Genomic DNA, 13,061 nt, shown 5'->3' with positions numbered 1-13,061 from the left:
AGCAAACTATCAATGTGCACACCAAGATATTTAACAGTGTTAGCTCGGGCTATGGTGGTACAGGAACAGCAGGTGTCATTGGATATGCATCGATGGGCACGAACACAAAATGATTGGTTTGGCAAGAATGAAGCATTGAGAGCAAAGGTGGTGAACTGCGTTTTATCAAGGTTGAGAGTCAATAGGTTTCTGTCTAGCCATTTTATTACAATTCTCATCGCTGTCTCCGCATAATAACATGCTTCTTGCCAATCGGAAGCTTGTATGAGAAGAGCGGTGTCGTCTGCGTATGAGAAAATCGTACATTGATTTAATTCTAGGTTGCATAACTCGTTAACATAAATTAAAAATAAGGTTGGTCCGATCACACTGCCTTGGGGCAAGCCGGAGGTGATTGCTATGTCTTGACTAGTATATGGATCAATTTTTACTCTCTGTTTACGGTCGCTCAGGTAGCTCTTAAGAATTTTGAGTACAAGGCCTCGTATTCCAATGTGCTGTAGTTTATTTACCAGAATAGGGACAGAGACAGTGTCAAATGCCTTAGAGAGGTCTAGAAAGATACCTATAGTCTTGAGCTTGGAGTTGTGATTTGACACAATTGTGTCTGTTAATTTTAAAACAGCGTCCTCTGTAGATTTTTCACGACGAAAGCCGAATTGATTTTCAGAAAGTATAGAAAACGCATCAAGGTATTTTATTAGTCTACTGTTGAGAATTTTCTCTAGTAATTTGGATAGTGTTGTCAAAACAGATATTGGTCTGTAGTTATTGACGCTGTCTCTGTCTCTACTCTTATAGATCGGGTGTACAAGAGCCTCTTTAAACACGGCGGGGAAAATTCCGGTGGAAAAACAAAGGTTAAAAACGTGAGTTATGACCGGGACTAGTTTTTGGCGGCTTGCTTTTAATAAAGACGCCGAGATGTTGTCCCAACCAACGGCGCAGTTCTTAAGTCCTATGATGTAACGCTCTACTTCGTCATTGTCAGTTTCGATTAAAGCCATAGAATTAACTACTGAGTTACTGGAATGGGTTGGGAGATTATCGCTCGGGTAAGAGGGCTGGAATTTCGAAGCTAGTTCTCTACCGATACTGGCGAAATAGTCATTGACTTTATTGACAGCTTTATCTGGGTCATTATGTATCTGCAGAAGAGCTTGAGCAGGAGTTGTCTTGTTGTTTATATTAGTAAGGTTTTTAATTAGCTTCCACGTAGCCTTGGGGTTATTCTTAACCTTTTCAAATTCGACTCGTTCATAGGCTTGTTTGACCGTTTTCAATAAATGTCTACAGTGGTTTCTATAGCGTTTATAGGTTATTTTTGACAACTCATTATTAGGATCACTTTTACAAAGTTTGTGCAATCTATCACGATTTCTAATGCATCGCAAAAGACCCGGTGTCATCCAGGGTTTAATAATGCGCTGTTTACTCGGGATATTTACAGTGCGTGAGTGACTCTTCATAATATTCATGATCGTGTTAACTAATGTATAGGCTGCTATTTCAGCATCTGTCATAGCCATAATAAATGTAAAGTTTGTTTTTTCCAACTCATCAACACATGCAACTTCGTCAGTAAGAGTTTTAGTGCTGGCAGCTTTACTCTTTTTGTTTATACCATTGCAACATAAAATGACGGGGGCATGATCTGTAATGGACGAGTCAATTACAAGTGTTACAGCAGGGGAGTTTGTTTTTAATAGGACATGATCAAGACAGTTGTTATTTCTTGTTGGGAAGGTATGAGCCGGAAGCATAGCATGTACAGCAGCGAGGTTCAGGTAAGTATCTGCGTTCGGGTCCCCATTCATAAATATTAATATAACATTAATATTTATATCTCCGATTAACGCAACCGTTTTAAAATTTGTGAGAGATTTAAGTGTGTTATCTAAAGATGCTAGAAAATCGGACACATTCCTAATAGAGGGCGAGCGGTAAGTAGCCAATATAGCCAATTCATTCCTGAACTTTAGGACAAGGCAGTTAGCATCATTGAAAATCGGTTTAACTACCGTACATGCTAAGTCAGCCCTAACGTAAGCCACAACACCATCATTTTGGTTACTAAAATCACTTTTATAGGAAATGTAGCCAGGGAGAGTGGGCACACAATGACATTTACTGAGCCAGCATTCTGTTAGTACTAGAACATCGAATATTATATTAATTGATTTTAGTAATACTTGTAGTTCACTAAAGTTGCAGCCAATACTTCTTATGTTGAGATGCATCATTGACAACGAATCATTAATATTTGAAATGTATTCCAAACAATTTTCAGGCCTACAGAAAAACGATTTTGAGACGGATATTTCTTCAACATCCTTATTTATTTCAACTGTACTATTCATACTGAATTGAGTAATTAACGAGAGTCAAGTGCAATTTTACGGGTGGGTAATGCAAAACGACAATTGAATTATTGTTACATGATAAATGTAAATGATACAGAGTCTGAAGGTTGAACTGATTATGTATTGGTGAGTATGTAAGTGAGTTATTATACTGTGTTACTGAAAGGTTGTACTGAGTACATGTGAAATGAAATGAAAACAATCAATTGTAAGATAAATACATAAAATTAGCACTATGTAAAATTAGGAAAATGTGGCTTAATATAATTATGGAACCATTCATAGATAGTCACAAATTACTAGTAGATTTTAAATTGACTAGGTCCTGCTCACACCTAATAGGGATAGCTTTAGAGCCTTCTTTTTTCCGTAGAAAGATTTTTCCATTTGAAACCCAACAGTGATCATAGGCATTGGTTTTTGCATATTCTTTGCTTAGGTAGAGAAGTCTCTTCATTTTCGGTGTTAAGTTTTCAGGAATAAAAACTGGTTTGCGTGTGCCTTTAATGCGTAGAGTTTCAGTGCTAAACTTGCTCGTTTTATTCATCTTATTGTAGTCCTTGTATTTACGTACAATAACTTCTTTAACAAGTACGCTTGTGAAGTCTACGATAATGTTTTTTTCTTCCGAATCTTTTTTGGTTATTCGGAACACATCTCTTATGTTGTTTTGGTCAACTTGTGTATTTAAGGCTTGTGCTATAGATGATACGTGCTTAAGAAGGACCTCCTTTGTTTCACCGGCAACCCAAGGGATATTTTTAATTTCAATGCATGAAGCACGTTTGTGGCGTTCCAGATTCTCCAGCTTTTCTTCGAGTTCCCGAAAATGTTGTAAGTCTTTGCATCTATCAGATTCTAACTTTTCTATTTGTGACTGTATGCACTCGAATTTGTTTGCAAGGAAGTCGGCAGTATTCTGCATAGCTATATTTTGAGCCTTGATCTCTTCAATTGACGCCGATATTTTTTCCATTTTTTCATCCTGACAACGCTGATGGGCTTTAAATTCCTCAAACATAGACTTCATTTCCACCATAAAGTCATTAAGTTGGGTGTCAGTGCAGACAGATCGCTTACGTTTAGCACGTTGGGTAACATTATGGGCTCCACAATCTAATTCTTCAGCTGTCTTCGGCTTATTCAAGTCTGGCTCAGAAGCGCAGTGGTGTAGTGTTTGTGATACCGCAGAGTTCGGTGCTGATAGCACGCTCATGGGGTCTTGCGTTATGCGAACTTGCGGTGAAGCGGGAGGCGTGCGTCGAAGAGGCATGTCTTAGCCCTTAATAATATAGATACTGGGCATACACCACACAGGTCAAACTTTAGCACTACGCACTATAGTACTATAAGAGTACCAGGCGCTTATAAACGTGAGACGCTACGCACTAACCGGTTGGTCACGAAGTGATGTGCAGATCCGTGCTCCTGTTGGTTGCTGTTCGTGCAGGGCGGCGCGTACGCAGATATCAGGTGTAGTGATTCGCTCTTCGAGTGCGCTCAACAGGTTGCTGGCGGGGCTTGTTACTTGCGTTGACGTGAACACTGGACGGTATTAGCGTAACTCCTCACAATTTATGAGGTCCTATTTTTTGGCTCGAATTAAATTTTGCAAATTGTAATTTAGATTTTTAAACTAATTTGACAATAATTCACAAGACGTCTACTCGTAACCGAGGTCCGGGAGGAAGGGCTACAAGTTAGACTACAAGAATTGCTACAAGTTAGACCAACATTTAAATATGATGAGGATCAGAGTGGGTTCTGGAGACAAAATATGTAACTCCTCAACCGATGGGTATAATTGAGTTTTGTTTGAAGATATTTGATGTAGGTTCTAATGAAATTGCAAAACCAGTTTATCATTGACTATTTAAGGGTCTGATAATGGGGCTCAGAGTCAAAATATGTAACTCCTCAACCGATGGGAATAATTGAGTTGTGTTTGAAGACATTTGGTGTAGGTTCTAATGAAATTACAAAGTCAGTTCATCATTGACTATTTAAGGGTCTGATAATGTGGCTCGGAGACAAAATATGTAATTCCTTAATCGATGGGAATAATTGAGTTGTGTTTGAAGATATTTGGTGTAGGTTCTAATGAAATTGCAAAGCCAGTTCATCATTGACTATTTAGTTAGGTTAGGTTTTTTTTTTTATATAATAAAGTTCACTCCACAGACTGATCGTCCGTGCCTTTTTTTATGTAAAGTTTATTTTGTCACATCTTATTCTAAGTCAAAATTTTACTTTTACTTACTCTACTACCACAGGACCATTTTTTTTAATACATGTATATATATATATATATATATATATATATATATATATATATATATAATTGAATTCATAATGATTGATAATGATATTTGAGCACGCGCGGCACTTGTGCTTGCCTATAGCCAACTGATGTCTATTACCGCGTGGTTGCGTGACAATATTTTTGCTTATAACTATATTTTTGGACGGTTGCACCGTACGGTTTATTCCGAAAATCCCCACCGACAAATCCCTACCAGTGGGGATTGTTATCACCGTACATGCTCCCGAGCGAGATAAATGGGGTTAGTATGGGTATGGGTATGGGTAAATGGGGTTCATATGGGTATGAGATACCCATATGAACTTATGTCTAAACAAGGTGAAACCATTTTACTAACTCTAACATGCACCCAATGTATTTTATTAGTAGATGAATTAACAAGATGCAGGACATTGTTTCATTGTTTATCATTTTCTGTAACACTTAACACTGATCGAAGTACCGGCGATGTACTTCGATCTTCCTTTTTTGGCCGCGCACAATATTCTAACTTTGCACTCTCATATACACTTTCACTTACACCATATGCACCCCTGCACTTTTGTTTTACACTTAACTTACACTTATCACTATTTACTCCATGTTGCGCTTCCAACGACAAAGACGAAACAGCTAGTTCCATTGGTTCCTGCGGCGCCGTGGCAGAGCCTGAATCCACGTTTGTATCCGAGGCATGCCGCCTGACACAACGAACATTTCTGCACACATACGAGTATATTATGGCAACAACTCCCATTATCACCACAATAATATATATTGTAAAATAGTGATGAACATCATGATAGGAGGCTTGATTGATCAAGGGTTCGGTCTGTTTCATAACCTCTAATTTCTCTTGTAACTCTTTTATTACTTTTATATGCTCGTTAGCATCCAACGAGTTTACGTTTAATTCTGAGAAGCTAGGAATATTTATGTTAATGATGTGATTGATCGGCGGAATTACAGGTATTTCAGCATTCGAACTCACGTTAATTTTGTTAGAGAATACACATTGGTTCTGAGAATACATAAAAAAATCAGCTGATTTTATTATGCAGCCTTCTACAATAGTGAAAAGGCCACTGCCGGTCAATTGCACTGCGGTAACATGATCACCGCACAATAGTTTTAGCTGACACTGATCACAACAATATAAAAAGTATTTATTTATATGATGCAGTGCCATCCATTGATTCTCACATGGTGTGGTAATAGTTTTACATGTCCTTGATTTTAATTCCGTTTCGCACATACTTTGATCATCTTTTAAGTGGTATACCGGTTTATTTAAATGACACAATATGATGCCCGTAGTTTGTGAAATACACGATTTTATTTCCTCTTCAGTAATTGTTATTAACAAATCATTTTGCATATTGATCGCAACGTAACTAGAAATGGGTATTAATTTAATCATTTGCTCTCCGGATGATCGAGGTATAGGAACGAGTTGAAGGATTTCATATGTATCTCTTCCAAGTAGAGGTATTTTGATTTCAAATAATAAATAATTAGTTAGCATTCTCGCTTTTATTTCCAACAAGTTATATATAGAAGGAAGATTTAAACTTGCAATAGGTGACGACAGATCCTTAGGAAGTTGGCCGGCTATGACGTTCAATTCATGCCTCAACTGATCCGAAGTTAAAAGATGAAAACTTAATTTTCCGTTATGAAGATTCGTAAGACTATCCAATAATGTTTCTTGTATGTTTTTAGGCTGAACAAAAGGTTATTTGCCAACATGGCAGAAACGAAAAAGTCGCTAAACATTGATATGTCTTGAAGGTCACCTTTGAAAATTTTTAAAGAGTTTTCTATACTACTTAACTTTTGATTAATGATTTTATGGTGTTTGTCCATAATATTTTCAGTACGTTTTAGAAGATTAAATTCTGCTTCTATAATCGACGTCTGGTTTTTCCACAATAAGGCCAGGTGATTTTGGTTTTCTTTAAGAATGTTGATATCTTTCTCATACTTGTCGGCAAAACGTTGATCTAATACACCAAGCAGATTGTTAGCTAGATACCCGACACCATTAATGAGGCCGCGCCTCCGTCGGGCTCGTCCACCGCCTTGCTGATGAATCAGAATGTCATTGTTATGTTTTAACTCCGAGAATTCGTGACGAAGTTGTAACATAATCCCGTCGCAATTTAATTGTCTTCTTATCTGCGAACATATGTTGTCTAGATATTTGATATAGTAGGATAGTGCCGTATTTCCCTGCTAATACGGATGTAAGTCTTAGTAGACAACGAGTCGCCAATTGTCTCGTATTAAATGCATGTTCGTAATGCTTTCAAAATAAAGGCTATTGTTTGTTAAAGGCTTGATATTATGATACGCTGCATGTGAGGGCGATATTAGACGATAGTAGTCACAAAAAATAATAATAGCGCCATACTCATAGACACAAAACTATATTTTTTGGTAGATTTTGGTTTGATTTTCCGAATATTTGATGAAGATCGTTGACAGGTAATACAGACAGCTTTACTACTGGACGCTTTATAAGACCATTTTTCGTTTTGAGCGTAACAACCCTTACGAAGCCGTCTTCTCCTGGATGCAGTTGAATAACTCTACCAAGTGCCCACTTTCCAGGCGGGAGGTTAGTGTCTTGTATGATAACGACATCATCGATTTTAATATTAGGCTGAGGTTGTCTCCATTTACCTCTTGTTGATAGTTGTGTAAGATATTCACTGCGCCATCTTCGCCATATATCATTATAAATTTTTTGGGTGAGTTGCCATCTTGTTCTCAAATCTCTTTCAGTCTCATAAATTGTTAACGCTGGACCACTTGATAAAAAATGAGAAGGCGTGAGAAAATTTAGATCATCGGGGTCCTCTGTCAGCGGACAAAGGGGTCTTGAGTTCAAACATGCTTCTAGCTGGGCCAGTATAGTACTGTATTCTTCATATGTAAGTCGTTGTTCCCCGACGACTCGCTTCAGATGAAATTTTAAGCTCTTACTGTGGCTTCCCACAGCCCGCCTGCTGACGGCCACGAAGGAGCGTTATGATGCCAATTGATTCCCATTTGTACAATTTCGGCCATAAATTCTTGATTCATGATGTTCTGTAAGGCTATATACTCTTGTTGTAGTATCTTATTAGCTCCTACGAAATTAGTGCCTTGATCACTGTATATATGGCCTGGAACTCCTCTTCTGGCAGCCATCCTGCGTAAGGCCGCCAGAAAGGCAGATGTCGTCAGATCAGAGACGAGCTCCAAATGCACTGCTTTAGTGGTCATACATACGAATACAGCCACGTAACCTTTTGTGGTTTTTATACCACGGCCTTTGTTTGATTTTATGAAAATCTGACCGGTGTAGTCAACCCCGGTATGATAAAAAGGCCTTTTTTGGTTGCTCTGATGCCACCCGGTATCCAGTACTTTTGTCTCATGTAGGCAACAGTCAATCGCGCTCCCCCATGATAGGTCAACTCGTGACACTGATCTATGATAAGATCCGCTAGCCTAGTGTTTGCTGGAATTATTATGGGGTGCTTCATTTCTATGTCTATGTTTGCATTTTTTTTAATCTACCATCCACACGTAGTACATCATTTTCATCAAGTTTTGGAGATAAACATAAAATATTGCTTTTATTGCTTATGATTCTGGTTTCTTTTACCTTGCTTATTTCTTCCGAAAAATATACCATATAATATCTTTATCAACTGATACCTGCGTCATGGCCACTTGCTTTTTCTTCCTCACTTCTTGATTTGTTGTGTATTTATGATTTCCGGTTTCGACGCCCTGTGTGTATGTTTTTAACCAAGATGGCCCTTGCCACCATAAATTATGCTCTTTTAGTTGCGTGGCAGTCAATCCTCGACTAGCACAATCTGCTGGATTTTCCTCCGATTTGATGTAATGCCAGGCTGTTGGTTGTATAGTCTCTGTTATTTGTCTTACTCTATTTGTCACATAAGGCTTCCATCTATTAGCGTCTCCATTCAGCCATGCTAGTACTACCATAGAGTCTACCCAACCGTGAATGTTAATGCTATAGCTAAGATATTTGAATTTAGCGTCATCATGGCTAAGAACGGGGCAGCCTTTGTTCCATACGTCACAGTTGCTAATTTATATTCCCTTATCGGAGTTGACTGATCAGGTCTCCAAATAATTTTTTGGAAGTTCTGATCAGCAGGGTGTACCCATATCTGCCTAAACATTTTCTCTAGATCTGCTGTGTAGGCGAACTTGTATTGTCTCCACTTTATAATGAGACTTTGAAGGTCTTGCTGTAAGTTTGGGCCCCTATGCATAGCATCGTTTAAACTAAAACCACTCGATGTTTTCGAAGATGCATTAAATACTACTCGTAACTTAGTAGTAGTAGTAGAATCGTCACGATAAACGCAATAATGCGGTAAATAACAATGAGGTTTCAAGTTACCGCTCGCTGTTGTCATGTGCCCCAGTGCAATGTACTCGTTAATGAATGACATATATCCTTCTAATATTTCTGTCTGATTACTGATCTTTTTTTCTAATTGATAAAATTGGGCTATTGTTTTTGATTGAAATTCACCTAACTTTTCTGCTCGTTCAGGTTATATCGGTAACCTAGCTTCATATCGTCCGTCTGGTCTCCTTGTTGTTGTATCTTGAAAAAACTTAATACAGTGTTCATCTTCAGATGACAATTCGGACGAATCTGTAACATCTTCTACCTCCCAAAACTTTTGTATGTCGTCTAGGTTACTTATGACAACATTACATTGAAATGTTTTAACATTACCGCTCAATATCCAACCAAGCCGCGTCTGTTGCGCTGTCAGTAAGGTTGAATTTTCTCTGCGTAATCCGTCCAATAGAATATTGGAGTGAATATCAGCGCCTAATAGTATATCAACAGGGCTACTGATATAAAATTCTGGATCTGCTAGTTTAATTTGTTCGAGATAGGACCAATTTGGTTTTACAAATGTACTTGTTGGTAAATTTTTGACAAGTGTCTTCATGATAAAAACGTCTGTATCGAAGCTGTAATTAGAGACTAGAGAGAAGCATTTAATACTCATCATTCCCTTACAATTACTTTCTTTAGTGCCAATTCCTGATATCACACCTTTACACCGCTTTCGAGGTAACCCTAAGATTTGGGCTGCATTCTCCGTGATGAGTGAAGTTTGGGAACCTTGATCCAAAAGAGCGCGCATCTTATAATGAGTACCGTCTGCCGCTTGAACCTTGATGATTGCTGTAGCTAATAATACTTCAGGAACGTCATTCTGAAGTGACACGTGGGTATTACCTTGAACTGCTTGAGGTTGTTCACTCTTACTCGTACCCGCCGCGCTCCCCGCGACCGACCGCGTGCCTTCCGGTGTCAAATGGCATCTGGTGTCAAATGCTTCATGTAAAATTGTATTGTGAGGTTTATTGCAATTGCGACATCGTTTATCGGAAAAACAAGGTTTACCATGATGAGGGTGTAAACAATTAGGACATATATTTAATTTTGCTACTGTCTTTTTCTTCAGAAATGGAGGAATTGCTAAAAATTTCTGACAGTTAAATATGGCATGGTCGTATCCATAACAGATGGAGCACTTATTTTAATTATATGAAACCATTTGCGTGCTCGAAGAATATGCATTTTTTAAATAATTAGTTTTACGGAGGGAATTATTGTTTTGATATTTATAGGATGAGGCTTGATTTATCGGCGTGAGAGTGCTTGATCTAGGCAAATTATTTTCTTGTATTCTACGCGACGTTTCCAATGTTGTGAACTTTGTTTCTAAAAATTTCAAGAATTCCTTTAATGTTGGCAATTCCCTTGGTTGCTTTACAGATTCCATGTAGTCATTATATGTTTCAGTGTCCATCTTTTGCGACAGTATGTGGACAAGAAGTGGGTCCACTGAACTGATATCGACCCCTAAATTTTCAATGGCATGGAGACACTCTAATGTGACGTCATGCATTCTTTTAATTTGATTTAGTGATTGCTGAGTCATGTTTGACAATCCTAATAATGTGTTAAAATGCGATGAAAAAATAAGTTTCTTATTATTGTAGCGATTGTTAAGTATTTCCCAACAGATGTTATAATTAGCAGAACTTATCTGTAGATGCTGGAGCAACCTCTCTGCTTCTCCGCGTAATTTCCCCTTCAGAAACTGCATTTTCTGAGCCAATGATAACGAGGGATTATTGTGAATGCTCTCGTTAAAAAGATCCTTGAAGGATGTCCACTGTTGATAACTGCCGGAAAAACTGGAATATCTATTTGCGGAACTGCTTTGTCCCTATTAGCTACGGACCACAATTTTTGATTGATAGACCTCTTTAAGTTAATAAATGTTGTTTCATATTTAGTGAACAATTCTTTATATTCAGAATTATCACCGTTCAACTCTGATGTTTGTCCTCTTTGTAGAGGCATTTCAAATGTCTCATGTGCTTGCTCTCCTCCCGTCTTTGGCAATACGGGACCAGTTAAGCCTAACTCACTTTGCTGTTGGCTGATTAGATCTTTGGCTGATTGATATAACTTACGTGTATTCTCGTAATCCGAATTCATAAAGTAGTTATGATCTTCACTACCAAACTCGCATATGTTTTTATGATTGCTTTCATACTCAACCCAATAGTTTTCTAATAATTCTAGACGTCTCCTAAAATAATCACTCGTTCTTCTTTCTCCTGCTGTCTTCTTAATATTGACTATAAATTTAGCTATAGCTTCACTAATTTCTCGTTGATTTTCGTAAATAGTTTCCATGTTGTAGCCAATAAGTTGTATGTATTATATGTAAAATATGGAAAATTCTTACTTGAGATCTCCGAAATTTAGATGTGTTTGCTCGTTCTTACTGCTGCTGCAGTCTCCTCTGCTTACCCCTGGCTGCTTGCCTGGTTAGCACTTCACTCGTTCACTTCCGTCTCAGAAGAGATTAGAGCCACGTGGGCTCTCTCCGACCACTCGCGAGGTCCTGCTATTTGATCACCTCGCGCGCCAGATCAAATTGCTCGAAGGACCTTGTAAGGTTTCTGACTCCCTTAGAAATGATAAACTGATAATTGTTGAAATAGGAATTTATGAGGAATTTATTGAGGATCTTTATGTAAAATGATAATGATTGATAATGATAATTGAGCACGCGCAGCACTTGTGCTTGCCTATAGCGAACTGATGTCTATTACCGCGTGGTTGCGTGACAATATTTTTGCTTATAACTATATTTTTGGACGGTTGCACCGTACAAGCACTAACGCACACAAACTCGTAATACAAGTATGCCGACGCGCGGTTCTTTTCATTGAGACTGACACGCACACAAATAAATGATCGGTTAAAGATTCCAATTTTTCCTTCATACTTTTCACGGGCTTAGGACCGTCATAATGAACAAATACACACTACCTACATTACGACTTTATGGTTTTAAAACGAATGTGCATGTTTAATTTATTATGGCGTATTTAAAAAATTGAAATCAACTATTTACAACAAATTAACTTACCTAATTGCATAATTAATCAACTTTCTTTAAGTCCCTTATAAAACACACTGGTATTTACATTGTCTACATAACACTGGTATTTCAAAAACTGTTCAAAGTGGAGTCCATTTCTCTCAATACAAAGCTGAGCACGCTTTCGTAAATTGTTTTTTAACATTATTTGTGTCTGAACACTTTTCACTTCACTAAAAGCTGTAATTATTTTATTGCGTAGGTCCTCATAACTCTGGGCTTCCTCAACGTAAACAAGCCTTTTAATTTCTCCCCATAAATAAAAGTCTAACGGAATAAGGTCCGGTGATCTAGGTGGCCACGGTATCGGTCCCCCGCGTCCTATCCATCTATCACAATATTAATTATTTAAATAATCACGCACAGCAGTCGAATAATGGGTGCACCGTCATGTTGGAAATAAAAATTATTTAATAATGCTAAGGGTACATCTTCCAATAATTCCGATATGACACTTCGTAACACTTCTAAATAATTACCGCCAGACAACCGTCCCTCGATAAAGTACGGGCCAACGATTATGTTACTAATTATACCAGCCCAAACATTAACGCTAAATCGCACTTGATGATGGCTGTCTTCAATTACGTGGGGATTGCTCAGTGCCCAATAATGTTCGTTGTGACTATTATAAAGTCCTACCCGCGTAAATAACGCCTCATCAGTCCACAAGATGTTTACAGAGTCAAGGTTTGACAATAACCATTGACAAAATTGTATCCGAGGAGGACCATCGTTGTCATGGAGTGCTTGAACACGTTGATAATGAAACGGATGATATCCTAAAGAATTTAGCAACTTCCACACGTAATAACGGCTTACGCCGAATCGTCGGGCTGCGTCGCTGGTACTAGCACGAGGATCTCGCTCAAAAAA

The 13,061-nt window shown here is 38.1% G+C and overlaps 1 protein-coding gene across 1 annotated transcript; it reads right to left on the bottom strand.

Moving 5' to 3' along the window:
• Positions 1–2,652: 2,652 nt before the first annotated feature.
• On the bottom strand, positions 2,653–3,636 carry LOC140746707 (uncharacterized). The gene has a single exon (XM_073078805.1). It carries the CDS (start codon positions 3,634–3,636, stop codon positions 2,653–2,655), a length of 984 nt encoding a protein of 327 aa, XP_072934906.1.
• Between the last annotated feature and the right edge of the window lie 9,425 nt (positions 3,637–13,061).

The sequence above is a fragment of the Epargyreus clarus genome, unplaced genomic scaffold, assembly GCF_041222505.1.
Source record: "Epargyreus clarus isolate Ecla_fem2 unplaced genomic scaffold, WU_Ecla_fem_2.2 ptg000013l, whole genome shotgun sequence".
Lineage (NCBI taxonomy): Eukaryota > Metazoa > Arthropoda > Insecta > Lepidoptera > Hesperiidae > Epargyreus > Epargyreus clarus.
This window is presented reverse-complemented; position numbering and strand designations above follow the sequence as displayed.

Coding starts and splice junctions, on each gene's coding strand:
- LOC140746707 (XM_073078805.1), bottom strand. CDS start 3,636: ATGCCTCTTCGACGCACGCCTCCCGCTTCACCGCAAGTTCGCATAACG.